This window comes from Rhinatrema bivittatum, chromosome 5, assembly GCF_901001135.1.
Source record: "Rhinatrema bivittatum chromosome 5, aRhiBiv1.1, whole genome shotgun sequence".
In the NCBI taxonomy this organism is placed as follows: Eukaryota; Metazoa; Chordata; class Amphibia; order Gymnophiona; family Rhinatrematidae; genus Rhinatrema; species Rhinatrema bivittatum.
The window spans coordinates 117634897-117651098 of record NC_042619.1 but is presented as its reverse complement, the minus strand read 5'-3'; the positions used below and the strand labels follow the sequence as shown (position 1 = coordinate 117651098).

The window sequence follows — 16202 nt, the reverse complement described above, 5'->3', positions numbered from 1 at the left end:
ATGGAAACAATAACAATGTAGGAAAGTGGGCTAATTCTAGCCAGCAAAAAATATTTAGTCGAAACAGAGAAGCTGTGCCTAGGTGTACTGGAATCCCCTCCAAACCGATTTTTAGTTTAGCTAACGGGCTCCATCCAGGTGCTGAATAAGAGCTTTCTTGTTATCAAGACATTTGGAGCGATCCGAATGGAAACCAGAAGGCATAACTAGGCAAAATAAAAGTCAGGGAAACCGAATGAACCAATGAAAAGGGCGGAAACCGCACAGCCTGACAGGAAGACAACACACAACCCGCTAGCGTCCTTCCAGGTGGCCAATGAAAAGTGACCCACTGAGACCAATAAAAGGATAGATTGGGGGCAGGGGTTTAGTAAGCCAATCAAAGGGCTGTCCGCGTGACTAATCGGAAGGCGGCTAGGAAAGGAACCTCCGACTGGTAGGCGGGGCCATGGCCGGAAGTGCCTGTACGGATCGGAGACAGCTGATCCGCTCCCGGCTATTGCTGCTTAGGGGGGCGGGGGTGAGCGAGTGAGCGTAAACAGAGCTCAGGGACAGAGTAGAGAGCACAGAGAAGGCGCGCATCCATGGCGGCTGCTGTCCCTGGCCGCCCCCAGCCCCTCACCCGCAAGCCCGTACTGTTGAGCAAAGTGGAGGGCTCGCAGGACGTGGTGAACATGGCAGTGATCGTCCCCAAGGAGGACGGCGTGATCAGCGTCTCTGAGGACAGGTACTGGCGGCGACATCCTGTGTCCTGCAAGACAAGGGCTTGCGAGGTGGCGAAATAAAGGAGCAAAAGGTGCACGCTCCAGAATGCGGGAGGGAGCAAAGGTGTTGCGCGATTGCATGTTTCCTAGTACTAGTCACTTATAATGAATGAAAGATATTTCCTAGAAAAATGCTCCACAGTGTCACTATATTGGGTCATCTGTAGCATTCAGTAGAAAGTAGTAACTCTGGTGTGATTGAAGCTTCCATGGCTTTTTAAATGTGCTTCAAAATTAGGCCAGTAATGTACTTTATAACCTGGGTAGAACTACTTTCGTCTTGCGCCATCACTCTCTTTTTTCTCCCCTGCAATGATGCGTTCTTTTCTTCTATGCCCTCTTTCTCTTCCCCACCCGATGGGGTACACAGCGCTCTTCTGTATTCTCTTCCCCAGCCCTTTGTTTGCCACTGCACTTGTCTTACCACCGGCACCTGCTGCTACTGCTCCTTTACTTCCTTTCACGTTACCTTTGGCACTTCTCACCATAGTAACATAGTAAATGTCGGCAGAGAAAGACTTAAGTGGTCCATCCAATTTGCCCAGCAGGTTAGTGGTGGTAGGGTTTTTTTTTTTTTGGTTTTTTTTTTTAGGATATTAACTGCCGTGCTGTACAAGTTACACTTTTTTTTCCCATCTTTTAGCCACAAGGGATCCCCTATGTTTATCCTACATCCCTTTGAATGCCATTATGGTTCTTGTCTACTACCAGTTTCCAACTACTAACTCTTCCTTTTTCTCTCATTTCCCCCCCACCCCCTTGATGCTGCTGCTCTTACTGCATCTTCTCTTCCTTGCTTCCTCGCCTTTTCCCACGTTTTGGTTTAATCCTGGTTTGTCAGCTTTAGTTGAGTAAGTATGAGCTATGTGATGATGCTGTTCTCTTGGTAGTAGTGAGAGTGGGAGACGGCTAGCGTCGCTACAATAGCATGGACTGTCGACATCATGTAGCTCAAGCATAGCTGTGTGTAGAAGGTTTAAGAAGGCAGGCTGGTTATCGAGGGGAAGAGTGGAGTGGCAGGTTATGCGAGAGTGAGAAAAGTAGAATGATTTACCTTCTCTCCCTTCTGATAACAGACATGCTGTGAAAAGATAAGAGTCAGGTGGAGGGACAAGGAGCAGAGAGAAATATCCACCTGGAAAAAATGGGGCTGAAGAAAGACTAGGAGCGTAAAGAGTTACATAAAGGGTCGTAGGAGGGCAGGGTGGCTATGGATTCGGGACTAATTATGAGTAATAAGGAACTGTACAAGTGCTTAATTATTTGCTTTCTCTGTATTCAAGTTTATGCACAGATTTCTTTTTTTTTTCCTTATGTCTCCAATCCAATGTATATGAAAAATCTTTCAATAAAAATGTGGAAACTGAGAAAAGCATGAAGAGCAGTAATGAGACACAGGTCAGAGATGGCGAAGATAAGAAGGGCCAATCAGATATTAGAAGAAAACTTAAAACTATAGCTGCAAACAAGTTGGCAAACAGTTTTATTTTAATTTTGGCCTGTTCTGGTTTTTTTCTACACTAACTAATTCTCAATTTATTTTTTGCCTTTATAGAGCCAAGCCAGACTTCCCAATTTGTCTTGAAAATTTTCTGGCTTTCCCAACTTGTGTGAAGTCAGTTTGGGGGGGGGGGGGGGGGTAGCTGTTTTCTTTTTAAATTTATGTAGTCAAGGAAGACCTACATTTACTAAAAGGCTGAGACTTCAGCTTTAGTTATTCACTGCTAGTACTGCAGGTCTGCACAGCACACCATGATAGAGGCAGGCATTTTTGTTTGAGAAGTTCTTGCTCCATCTCATTTCATCTAGTCAACCTAATTAGAGCTATCCTGATTTGCAAGTTTATAACTTCAAATGTGTTGGCAGGTAATGAACCGGGCATTGTGAAAACCTTGGTTATGAGTTCAATGATACAAAGCCCAATTATCAACTGCTAATCTTACAAAGAGATGCTGTCTAGTTAATCGCAGTAGTTGCTGATAATAAATGCAGATTTTGATGTAAGATCAGCCATAAAACTTTTATACTTTTGCTGCTCTATAATTTAAAATATCACTGAAAAGTAAAATATAATGCTGTCATTTATTTAAGGAAAGGCTGCTCCGCAATACCATATATGGTAAATACTATTAAGAGCCCCCCCCCCTAGATTCCTGCAGCAAGAGTTAGCAAACTCTGCGGCAGATTTTTCAAAATTCTATTAAGTAGCAGACTTGCACAATGTTTTTTTAAAATAAAGCTTCACATGCAAAAAAATATTTTCAACTTTGCAAAATGACTCACTTTGTGTTTAAACAAAATTTAAGCTATATATAAATACAAAATTTGCTAAGTACAAAAATCAACTATCAAGTAGACACAAATTACAAATTTTACTGTGAATGTCACTTTTTTGTTTTGAATTAAACTTTAGTGCAACCCTTTTTCCTTAAATATTTTCTTGAAAGTCCTTGTCTTTCTGAATATGAATTTAGGTATGCTGAAAAAGCCCTCGGTGTCAGCAGTCTGGCATGCTGTTAATTACACAAAAAGATATGTGTACCTATATTGAACACATGGAAACAGAGACAAAAAGGAGTTGAATTAACACAAGTTTGAAATTTGTGAGCAGTAGTGCCATTCACCAAAACTACTATGAGTTGAAGTTAATGTCCTCTCTGGCAACTGTGGGATAGCAGCTCAAGACTTCAAAAACCCATCCAAGTTTTTGCAGCTAGTAAATGAGTGGCCAGATATGCAGATGCAAGACCTTTTTTTAAATAAAGATGAAATTCTTAAGAGACATCATTCCATCCAGGAATTTATATCAGAATCATCTTTGGGGTTTTTTTTTTTTAAGAGAGCTCTGAGGGATCAAACATTGACTCTGTTCTCTTCACACCAGCTTCACCCTTTCCCTCCTGTTCCTTTCAGGAGGGGGAGAGGGTGCAACAGGAAGGAGGAAGCTGGATTAGGGAGCAGAGTACCGGTACCTCTTTTCTCTGATCTGGAAAAGAGAACAGTGATCAAATTTGCAGGTGACCCAAAATTATTCCAAGTTGGTAAGTCACAAGCAGATTGCAAGAAATGGCAGCAAGATGTTACAAGACTGAGAAAATGGGCATCCAAATAGCAAATTTAAATTTAATGTGGACAAGTGCAAAGTGATGCACATAAGGAAAAGTAATTCACTGTAGTTATATAATGTTAGTTCCATATTAGGAGTCACTACCCAGGAAAAGGATCTAGGCTTCAGTGTGGACAATACATTGAAATCTTTTGCTCTGTGTGTGATGGTAGTTAAAAGAAGCAAAAATATGCTAGGAATAATTCGGAAAGCAATGGAGAATAAAACAGTGAATATCATAATACTTCTATATCATTCCATGATGCAACTGTGTGCAATTCTGGTTGCCACATCTCAAAATAGATATAGTGAAACCGGAAAACACTTGGAGAATAGTGACCAAAATAAGAGCAATGAAAGGTTAAGGTTCTTCAGCTTGGAGGGGAGATATGATTGAGGTCTATAAAATGAGTGGAATGGATAAATACAAATGTTTTTTGTACATTTTAAAAAATAAGACTAGGGGACATGTTATAAAGTAGCACATTTAAAACAAATAGTAAAAAATACTTTTTCACTCAGTACAGTTCTGGAAATTCATTGTCGGAGGATGAGGTAAATGCAGTTCATTTAACTGGATTTAAAAAAGGTTTGGACAAATTCCTGTAGTAAAAGTCCATAAACTGTTAACCAGGTAGATTTGAGGAAAACCACATTTTATCCCTGGGTGAAAGCAACATGGAATCTATTTGGGATCCTGGATTGACCACTGTTGGAAACAGGATACTGGACTTGATGGGCCCTTTGTCTGGCTCATTCTTATCCTGTTACCTTCAGGCTGCTTGCAGGGGACGACCTGAACAGAAAGCAGAGAGCTGATATCCTGTAGCTTTCTTCAGATTGAATTAGGAGGTAGGGAAGCTTCAGGTTTGAGTGTATGGCAGATTGTAAGTTATGCAGTATCAGGTGCAGCAGCCCCAAAATCTCTGGAACCTAGAGATGCTGACTGTTAACTTATCTGTATGCAGTTAGTTGTCCTGTGTTTGAAGTAGCCACAGGGGTTCAGTCTACAATTAGAGGCTATGGTGTATTAATATAAAGAGTGAGGAGCTGCTGACACTACCTGTGAAATGTTTTGTGGGTTCCCCTAGTAAGTAAATTTTGCTTTTCTGTTCACCTTTATTGTATTGTGATATCAAAGCAAATGTATACTTGGTTAAAATAAACCTTTCAGTAGTCTTGGTGTAGATCTTAAAATATATACTGTCCCTATTTCTAGTTACCCCCCTGTCATAACTAATGTAAAGCTTAAAACAATTTGTAAAGGCCTCTCCTAACCCCTATAGCTCCAGACACTATCCTGTAATGCAAGGCTTCCCCAACATGTCTAGGGGACCCCACAACCAGTCGGGTTTTCAGGATATCAGCAATGAATATGCATGAGCGATTTGCATATACTGAGTCTCCTTGGTATGCAAATTTATCTCATGCATACTCATTGTGGATATTCTGAAAACCCAACTGGCTGTGAGGTCCCAGGACAGGTTAAGAAAGCCCTGCTGTAATGTGAGGAGACATTAAGGCTAAGAAGTGTTGTAAGCTGTAGTGAGGACAAGGTCATTCACTCTGTACAGTTGATGCAGGGGAGTTTGGCCATTGCAGGACTTATTCGATTTTATATTCAAAGCAGATTACTTTCAGGGGCTTTCATTGTAAAGGGCAGTAGAAATAAAAAAACTACTCTGTTCAGACTCTTTTTACTAAGTGATTTTACAGGATGGAGTGGCATGTAAATTTAGTGTAGTTCTTAATTCTGAAAGATTTTGTCTATGATGGACTATAAATGGGAGGCATGGTATTGCGGACGGACACTTGTTAAGAATTCACATACACTTCTTAGCCAGCCATTATGTAAACTTTTCGTTGCTACTGGATTAGGTGAAAATACATCCTGGAAGGCCTGATTTGATAAATTCCAGCCCCCCCCCCCCCCATGCTTAGAATGGGGGGAAAAAAGTCAGTTTCTGAATTAGGCCTTGAAAATCCTTAAGACCAGCATGTTCTGAATCTGGTTTTGATCTTCTTTAATATATATATTTTTTAATGCATTCGGGTTGCTTTTAAGTAGTCTTTTTTTTTCTCCCACTTGGCATGTAAAATTTGGTTTGATTTTTATATTTTAATGTAGTTATCCTAGTCAGTAATGGTATGTGCATGTGAAAAATCTGTGGCCAACCTGCAAGTATCGAGCTGCTTTCTTTTTTGGTCTGTGGGCTGGGTCTCTGTGTTATAACAGTTCCTCCACCACCCCTACCGCTGAGAGCACGGCCGGGGGGATGACTGAGGGTGTCAGCTCAGGCACCATTCCTCTTAACGTTCCAGCATCTAAAGTGCTCCAAGTCAACCAAAACGGGTCCAAACTACAGTGACCTTTCTTAACATAAATTGATTATTATTGGTAGTAAGTTACACTAGAGTATTTCCTTGGGTTCAGTATTAATGTAGTTACTTAGCTTTAATTACAGTAATTACATATTTAATTCTCTCTTGAAGTTTCCTTTCATTTCTTAAATATTTTTGGAGTATGTGCACTTTCACATCAGAAGAACGGGCCTTTGTGGCCACCAAAGCTTACATCCTTCACTGTCTTTTCGTTGTTCCAATAAATGGCATTGCAACCTGCAATGATTCTGATTTTTCTCTGGGACTAATGCAACTCCTAGAATCCTGCATCACTTAATATGTTAAAGAAATTGTGAAAAGCAGCTAAGTTATTACTTGTCCTTTTTAATCCCAACCGGCTCACTGGCTAATTTTGTTGATCCAAAAACATTTATTCTGTTCATTTTTAATCCTATTATCTCTTTCTGATTTAAAGCCAGGAAATATAAGGTTTAGCTTATAGCATGTGTTTGGCAAGAACATATCTGACTCTGGGCCTCATTTATTAAAATATTTTTCCCATTCTATGTCTGTGAGGGGGAAGGACTTGGCAAAGTCTGTGCTGCTCACAGAGAGGTTTTTCACCCCTGACCCTGGTTCATATCCAGCTCTTGTAGTACTAATTATATGAACCATTTTCTGACCTACTGTACATGCAGATCTCTGATGGGACTGCCTTGGCACCATGTCCCATTCTGGAGACCCGTCTGTGAAGGAACATGGGGGAAGCAGTTTAAAGGAGGGGGCTACCATAATATGTGACCGACATGATGAGTCTTGGAAACCTGAGTAAGTAAATGTGTCCCCTAGCACAAAGGTGGGAAAGAGGCATTGTAACTGACGAGAACTAGCAAGCTTCAGTAATGGACTGGAAGGCATCATTTTCCATAGAATGAGAGGCCATCATCAGGTGACTATGTAGGAGAGGAGCTGTAGAGAAATGTGAGAAAATGCTTTCTTGCCGAGAGGGTGGTAGACACCTGGAACAGATTTCCGGTGGAGGTTAAAGGTACCACACCATTAGCTCGAGTCCAGGCAGGCCCAGGAGAGACTCAAAAGGATCTTAGTGGCAGGATAAAAGGGGTGACCGGAGGAGACCACAGAGTAAGGTAGTCTGACAGCACCAGTGGTTAGCCTGGGTTGACCAAGTGGTCCTGGTCTACTGCCTTTCTCTGCTGGTCTCAGTTCAGTTTCCAGTGGTTTGTCAGTTATTCCTGTTATTTTAGAACAATATATTCCATTGCATAACCTCCAGATCATCTTAAGGCATATGTTTAGCAGCTCTTCTTTGAGGCCTGTTTAGCCCAAACACAGTTTAGGGGTTTCTCTTGTTTGCTCAGCTTCTGGGATGCCATTCTAGTTGAAGCGTGCCAGATTAGAGCTCTAATTGCCCCCTGAATAAAATAATGAAGATGTGGCTTTCTAGATGAGCTTTTATGCTTTTCAGTTTTGTCCAATATGCATAATTTCTGTAGGGAAATAGGATGTTTTGTGCTTGTGGATATGGCTTTGTTCTGTTACTGAGATATATTTTATAAGTTGGGAATGCTGGGGAAGGGATCTGATGGGGTTAGGCTCTTTTCAGATTTTATTTTGTATTGGAGAAGATATTTAACTGTATTGGATACAATAAGCTGTCTTGATATTTTGTGGTATAATCTTTGGAAAATGTATGCCAATTCTGTTTAATGTTTGACTAGATATATACCATGCTTCTATAATCTTTTGCTTTAAACCAGTAAAATGTTTTTGTGATGCGTTAAAAACTACCATCACAATTAGTATTGCCTGGTACCCTTCTGGCAGACTCTGCAGAGAGACCAAGGCTTAAATGGGCATTGAGATTGATGTACCCTCTTCCCCAGAAGATTCACTATCATTGCCTGTTCTTTACCTGCTCCTCTGTGTATATGAAGGATTCCATTGCTGAGTACTATGAATCTTGCATCTGGCAAGACCACAAAATTCACTTCTGAATTAGAAGATGTCAGCAGATAAGGCCCACTTGGTCCACCCAGTTCTTCTGAAATAATTCTCAGACCCTCTAAGAGGGTTCTGAAATACCCAGTCCTCCACCAAAGAAGGGATATTGGAAATCTCAGGCAGATGTTTGATCCAATGGTGGTTACTGCAGCACTAACCATAGATAAGTAGAAAAAAAAAATCTGGATGTTTTCCCCTGATGAGCAAACTTTTTTTTTTTTTTTTTTTTTTAATTTAGCTCAGGCTGAGGAGGAAAACAGAAATCTTACTATGCAAGTAAAAATTTAGCATGCTTTACATTAGTATACTAATTTTTAACAGGCCTATAGAGCAGTTCCCTAGCTAACCACACCAATTCACGATGAGGAATTGTGCATGCATTTGATAGTGCTAGGTCTTGGCAAGAAAAACTGGATCTTAGGTGGATCAATCAGATCCACCTAAGACCTCCAATAAGCGCTAACATTTTGTGCAATGAGTCTCACTACCTGCCACATCCATGTCAGCTAATCTTACAGTTTCTTACATAGACCTCTCTTCTGGCTGAACACGTGAAATCGATCGAAGCAAAGGCTTTAAACCAATACTTTTAGCGGGATAGCGGGTGCATTTACTATATACCGTAACTAAAAGGAGACTAGTGGAAAGTTGGAGAACTGAAGTGTCCTTTTTGGACTTCTTAGTGCTTGTCTCAGTGTAGATATAGATAAGTCATGCACTACACACACACTATTTTTGGGTGAAGTATGGTGGGGACTAGGTGATTTAAGGGAATTGTCTTGGTGTTCCTGTCACATCCAGATCAAGTTGGTAGGGACTTTAAAATATTACCTATGAAAGGAGTTGGTGACCTCCGTTCAGTTCCGGGGCACGTAGCAGCAGTATTCATGTCACAGCTTCTGTCAGATTCCTACACATCTCTCCATCTGCTGACACGTGGGAATGCATCATTTAAATCATACTACAGTGACCTTGAGCACCTTCCTTCTACTCTGACTTCTTTGATATTAAGTTCTTTACAGAAGGACATAATTCAGTTTATTAACCTGGGACAGTGCTGCATCAGTGGGCATTACTTAAAGCCAGTACCTATGAATTTGCATTGGTGAATATGCTAATTCTTCATATTTCTGATTTAAACTAGATTCATGCAGGGTTGTCCTTAAGGGGTAACAGAGGGGTGACTGCCTTGGGTCCTGCACCACCATGATAGCCCCATCCTCAGCGCTATAATTTGTGTTCCAGGGCCCCACTGTGGCTGATTTTACACTCGGCTCTGCACTCTCCTAAGAAAAGCTTTGGATTCAGGAGAGGTGGATGTAGTTTATGGGACTGAATGCGAATGAAGGCATGAGCAGCTTTTCAGCATAAGCATGGTGTTTGTGCTGCAGGAGGCCGGGGGAAAGCAACCCTTGAATTGCAAAGGTTTTATGGAAGGATTTATCGTTCACCCAGAGGGCAGAAGTGTCCGCCATAAATGAGTGAAGCTGACTCCCCGTGAATGAGGTTGGATGCCATCACCTGACATCCAGCTCTGTGTCGCTGGCCCCACCGTATTGGCTCTGCATTCAGTACCTTGAAGTGTGCTGAAACAAGTTCACCAATGAAATCCTATTTAGCCATTGCAAAAAATATCATTTGAGATCAGAGTGTGTTATCTTCCCGTGCCATCATGCATCTTTCAAGGAAATTTGTACTTGACAGTATTGAGAAACCTGGGAGAATTATTTCCAGGCTTTATGTTAACTTGAATTTGGTCATCCAGTCCTGTGTCTTACAGCTGCCCCTCACTGTATTTTTACACTGTGTAAGCTGCCAAAGCCATCTCTTTTTTTTGCCCCCCCCCTTTTTTTTTTTTGTTTGCAAGATGAATGGCCTTTGTATTGAAGATGATCCAAATTTGGGGGAGGTGGTGGGTGTTATTAGTTTGCAGTGCCTGGTTGAAGGGTTTTTATGGGAACTGCCTAGTGCTGAACAAACTGGAGGCTTTGGCTTTGTGCCTGATAACACCCTGGGGGGGGTGGGTGTTCATCAGAACTGTCTGAGGCACACCTTGTTGTGTTATTGCTCACTTCAGTAACATGTGATGCACAGGTTTAAGGGACAAGTCTGGACAGAGCAGCAAGTAAGTTCTACAAATCAAAGTAGCCATCAAGGAGAAAACTCACCAAGAGACTTAACGGCAGCTGAGAGGTTAGCAGGAGTCTTCTGGTCTTGTCGCTTTGGATTAAGAAGGGCCTTTAGTTGAAATTTCAACTTGGCCATCTTGACTGGGTATTGCTGACTTGCACCCCGGACTGTGCACTGCTAGAAGGAGGAAAGCCTGTAAAATACAGAATCATCTGTTTTATTTCCTGCTATTGTCTGGCAGCCTCTCCAGTTCCATGCTGAGCCTGGAAGAGCTGCAGTGGGAGCAGGCTGCTCTCTGGGAGGCTGAGCATAGGGTTGGAGCACCACTTTGTGGGGAACAAGTGTTCCTTTGGTGCATGCCAAGCCTTACCTCAGAGAAATTAACATCTAGATGCTGGTTTTCCCCTGCTGGACTTGTAGTGGGCTCAATTGTAGGTCTGTCCACCTCCTGAAAAGAGAGGAACATTTCAATTTAAGCCAGCCAAGATAAACTGCAGGCAAGAATTTTAATTAGGCTAGGTTTGACCAAGACGTTGGTTGACAAAGGCGCTGAGATGTAAACATGGGCAGGCAAAACTGCCTTAGATCCAATCCAGGCAAGAGCCGAGACCGCGCAAGTTGCCAGCGAGAAGCAGCAAGGAAAGGGCCTCTTTTGTGCCATGGACTTTAGAGAGAGAGTGGAAAGCATGTATAAAGGCTTCCCACTAAAATCTGCTTGGGGAAAGACTAAGAAGGGTTTAAAAATTAGAGTAAGCTAAATAGCCACCATGTATGGAACATTTACTAAAGACAAGTTGAAGAGCTAAATATTTAAAAATATAAAACTGTAAGGCAGTGGTTTCATCAGTTCTTCCCCCAGCACCCCTTTTTCCTCTCTCTGCCCGCATTGGCTCACTCTTCTCCAAAATGCCCCACCCTATGCCTGCTTATGCTCTTGTTCCCATTCCTGCCTCTGGGATCACAGCTGCTTTATTAAAAATATGTAACCTGCATGTCTGCCTTTCTAGGTGGTTTCCAATAGTTACCTTCATAATCATTAAAATACACATACCAACATAAACATAATATCCCAAATAAAACCTGCTGTGTACACAACACTACTTAACTTGCAGACGTCATAAATTCTTGGTTAAACTGCACCAACATGGACATCAAACAGATTAACAAAATAAAAACATAAATATGCTGCTTTAATTTGGATCCATTTGGCTCTTTTCAGTAAGTCTGAGCTGCCTGGTGCCCAGATTCCTGTTTGTGGGGTCCTTAACCAGCGCCGTGAGAGCAGTGCAGGAGTTTGGATCCCGTGCTCATTTATTCGGAGCTGTGCAGAGCCGATTCCACCAGCTGCCACAGTACACGGGGCGAAAATAAAAGCCTGCAACCCAGTTCCTATTATCAGGTCACCAGGCAGCTTGAAAGCCACTGCTTTAAGCAGTAAATAGGCATTGTTGCTGTGTTTAGAAACATTCAGGCCTGTCTGGTTCTGGATTTCCACTGGTTGCCTTTCGACACAGATTGGTTGCAGAGTAAACAAATTTTCATAGCACTATTAAGATAAGGAAAAATCAGTGTAGATACAAATGAAAGTTTATGGTGCCAGGATCCCAGATCTTTCAGTTGTACTAGAAGCAAAACGAGAGAGGAGGAATGACTGGGCGATTTAAAAAAAAAAAAAAAAAAAAAAAAAAAGGTGCTGCTTGGGGAGCCTTCACTTTTACAGCAGCCAGAATCCGTAACTTAAGTACTTTTTTTTTTTTTTGAGAGGGATCCTTTAGGGTACTGGCCAGAGTTCCCCTTAGTTTTAGAGACATTCTGGTACACTTGCTGAGGATATGGTCAGAATTTCTAGGGTAGTGAAAGATATTAAGCAAGCGAAATGTAGACCCATTGGCTCCGCAGGGGGAGGCTCCTCATTGTTGCCCCACCTGTAACTGTTTCCCCTCCCTTGTATGTTCTGTGCTTTTAATGATGTGCTGGGAATGGGCACGGCCGTTGATGGAGTTCACTGTCCTGTAGGCAGATATCTCAGGTTTACTACTGAATCACCAAATATGAACCATAATAGCCAAGGAATGTTCAGGCCAAATATTGACAGGCCCCCAAAACACTGTCACAGCAAGAGAGAACAGAACTGAAGGATACCTTATCAGAGATGCCTGTTTGCCTTGCTCCTATTTACACAGGAACATACAGAGGGGCAGTACGACTTAAGCTCATAAGTAGGTGTCAAGGACCAGCCAAGGCGAGTCCATAGGTCAGAAAGATCTCCACCCTTGGAAGAAGAGAAGGGGGGGGGGGGGTGTAGGAGATGGAGAAAAACACTCTGGCACACAGCTTGGCATACAGACATGGCAGGACCCCCCCCTGAAGAAATGGGGAGGGGGGAAAAGACCTGCAATGCGGCAAAGACCCTCCACCCACCATGTGATTATGCATGAACTTATACTTTCCAGCTGATAAATATGCATAAGTCGGGGGCAAAGAAGAAGAGTGAAAACCCTGAGTGACCCTGCGAGTGAAGGACTCCATGAAAGCTGAGAAAGTGAGAACATGTGGCAAAGTATCCCTGAAAGCGAAAGGGAGGCCAGATGCAGACCAGCACTCCCTGCTATCGAGGCAGGAGAAGACCAGGTGTGGCCAGGAGACCGGAGAGAGGAGATGCCCTGCTCTGGTGTGGAGAGTGACAGAGTCTGAGACCAGGGAGGGGTGAGAGCAAGCCCAGATAGCCTGGCAAGTACCAGAGCCAGAAGCAAGTCTCCTTTCAGGACAGCCTGCCTGCTCTGCCAGTACCAAGTCAAGTAGCAAGCCTCTCCCCTGCCCACATTCTCCAAACCTCCAGCGAGCATCTGCTTCAAAGATAAACTACAGGGATATTGCCTGAAGCTGGGACCAGGGGTAAGTAAGTTAGCCATAAGTATTAATATATTGAGCAGGCTAAGGTTTATGGCATGTTTGTTACCACCTATGGTACAGAACTTTCTTTAGGGAAAACCGGTGCTTAGTGGCCAGCATGTTAGAGACAGGAATTGTTGTTTTCTAAGTGCTATATCTTGCCAAATCTGATAAGTCTGTTTCTGAGGAGAAAACACATTGTCTGTCTTTTCCTGACATAGGATCATGAAGTAAGGTTGGAGGGCAATTGGAAGTGTCCTGTAGCAAATGGGTCCCTGCACCCCTAAACTTGCTTTCAGTCCTACATCCCTGAACAGTGAGTCACCTCATGGAGCATGATGTGGTAACTGCAGTCAACCTCTTTCCAAGCCGAAGCTTCAGATGCTACAAGATTTGCTGGCACTCTTTTTTTTTTTTTTTTTTTTTTCCATAGTTCATCTGCTCAGGGGGGGGGGGGGGGGGAAGAGAGCCCTTCCCTGGAGTGGATAACCGGTGTCGGTCCCTGACTGCTAAGGACTCCATCTCCAATTTGTTCAGCTTCACTAAGCTTCTTTGTGAAAACTTTCTTCCACTCTTCTTGTTTCTCTGCTCTGAGATTGGCAGAACTGCTTCCCAAGAGATTAAGATGCAGTAGGACAGTCGTCAACAGCATCTTTCTACCATGATGTAGAAAAGCTGTTCCTGTTATGGGAAAACTATTTCCACAGATTGTGGACTAAATAGGCATAAATGTGATTGAGAAATGTTTTGTATTTGTGTAATTCTTCTTTTTCTCTATTTGGGGCAGATTTTCAAAGCTTACGCATGCCGAGCCTATTTTGCATAGGCCTGGTGACGCACGCAAGCCCCGGGAAACATGTAAGTCCCGGGGCTTGAAAAAATGGGCAGGGCGTGGTACGTTGGCGTGGCCAGAGGCCTCTCCACTGCTGCTGGGCCCGGGGATCGCGTGCTGGTACTCGGCCGGTGCGCACAACCTACGCCTGCCTATGGGCAGGTGTAAATTAAAAAAAAAAAAAAAAGTATGGGGGGGGGGGAATTTAGGTAGGGCTGGGTGGCAGGTTAGATAGGGGAAGGTGGTGGTGGGGGGGGGGAACGGGGAAAACCATTGGGGCTCCCCTAGGGCTCAGCGCGTGCAAGGTGCACCCCTTGTGTGCCGACCTCGGATTTTATAACATGCGCACAGCTGCGCACGCATGTTATAAAATCGGGCGCAGATAAGAATATCTGGCCCTTTATGTATTAGTTCCTCCTATTTTTCAATTGCTTGTTTTGAGTAATCTAGAAATGTAAAAGAAAATTAAAAGAAAAAAATATCTGCAATTCAATGAATATTTGCAGGGAGAAATATGTTGTGTGTGTGTGTGTACTTTTTTTTGTTTTTTTTTTTGGGGGGGGGGTGGGGGGAGTTTACAATGGTCTTTGCTGTCCAACAAGGACACTGAATTGCACACACAGTCTGGGAAAACAAGCATGGGAGTAACTTGCTGATGCGGCGGTTGCTACCCTTAACCAATAAACCTTTTATGCTGTTGATGTAACTCCAACACTGCTCTCTGCTTCAATGGCAAGAGGGAATGGGGAATTGGACTCAAAGAGCAACCAAAAGGCCCTGACTTTGACAGTCTGGGAAAGTGATAATTATAAAGGTGGCTTGTATGGTCAGCAGTTACAACCATAAGCTTACTGGGCAGACTGGATGGACCATTTGGTCCTTTTCTGCCGTCATTTCTATGTTTCAGTGGCTCCTGCTGAGAGAGCCATCTTTATTGCTGCATGTTGCTTTAATCCACCTATGGGGATCATACAATATTTTTAGATCCCAAGAAGAGCCTGAAACATTTTATACCTTTTGCCCTGCAGCAAGGGGACAACCCTGAAGTGGGAAGGTTTTTTTTTATATATAAGGACAGGTGGAAACCAAATGTTTAAAATTAAAATACACAGGCTTCAGCACCCAAAGCGGATGGCTCTGGAATGTTGCTGGATAAAAGCAGAGACTGTTTCTTGCCATTGTATCTATCCAGTCTGCGAGACAAAAGCAGGGAGCCATTGAAAAGAAATTTTTGTATAATCTTTTAAATGGTTTCCAAAGCAAGAACAGTAACTACAGTACAATTTAGAAAGTAATACAAAAATTATATATCCACATGGTATTATCACCTTCATTAAGCAATGTCTATTAACAAAGCCAGCTCGATTTTTTTTTTTTTATAGGAAACCAAATATTTTACAGAGCAAAGAATGCAGAGAAAATGAGGAGAAACTGCCTAAGAATTTTAACTCAAAAAAAGTAAATAAAGCATAAATATTGTATATCTGGCCAAAAAAATTAAATGCTGGAGAAAAACATCCCAATAACTTTCCAGTCGTAAGTTGAGTTCCATGAAGAAATAGTTATTATAACCAAAGTGAACTCGCTGTTCAAGAGGAAGAGAGGAGAAATCCCTATCTTCTGAAGAAAAATATCCATTACTATCGTGTCAGAACTTGGGGTTGGTTTCTTTTTTTTTTTTTTTTTTTCGTTTTTTCTCAGATAATGTGGCATTAATCCACTTCAAAGCAGATTGCAATCAGAAAAATAACCCATGCTATAGTTACACAATGTTAGGTATATTAGGTATATTAGGTGCTACTACCCAAGAAAGAGATCTAGGCGTCATAGTGGATAACACATTGAAATCGTTGGTTCAGTGTGCTGCAGCAGTCAAAAAAGCAAACAGAATGTTGATTAGAAAGGGAATGGTGAATAAAACGGAAAATGTCATAATGCCTCTGTATCGCTCCATGGTGAGACTGCACCTTGAATACTATGTACAATTCTGGTCGCCGCATCTCAAAAAAGATATAGTTGCGATGGAGAAGGTACAGAGAAGGGCTACCAAAATAAGGGGAATGGAACAGCTCCCCTATGAGGAAAGACTAAAGAGGTTAGGATTTTTCAGCTT

The 16202-nt window shown here is 42.3% G+C and overlaps 1 protein-coding gene across 3 annotated transcripts in view; it reads left to right on the top strand.

The window, feature by feature from the left end:
* Window positions 1-388: 388 nt before the first annotated feature.
* WDFY2 (WD repeat and FYVE domain containing 2) overlaps window positions 389-16202 on the top strand; it is a 251022-nt gene continuing 235208 nt past the window's right edge. For 2 of the 3 annotated variants that reach the window (XM_029602801.1, XM_029602799.1), the window contains exon 1: window positions 389-727. In XM_029602801.1, coding sequence (XP_029458661.1) covers window positions 585-727 — 143 coding nt within the window. In that variant the 5' untranslated portion in view covers window positions 389-584. The remainder of the gene's footprint in view (window positions 728-16202) is intronic. The other variant, XM_029602802.1, reaches the window with a different exon arrangement.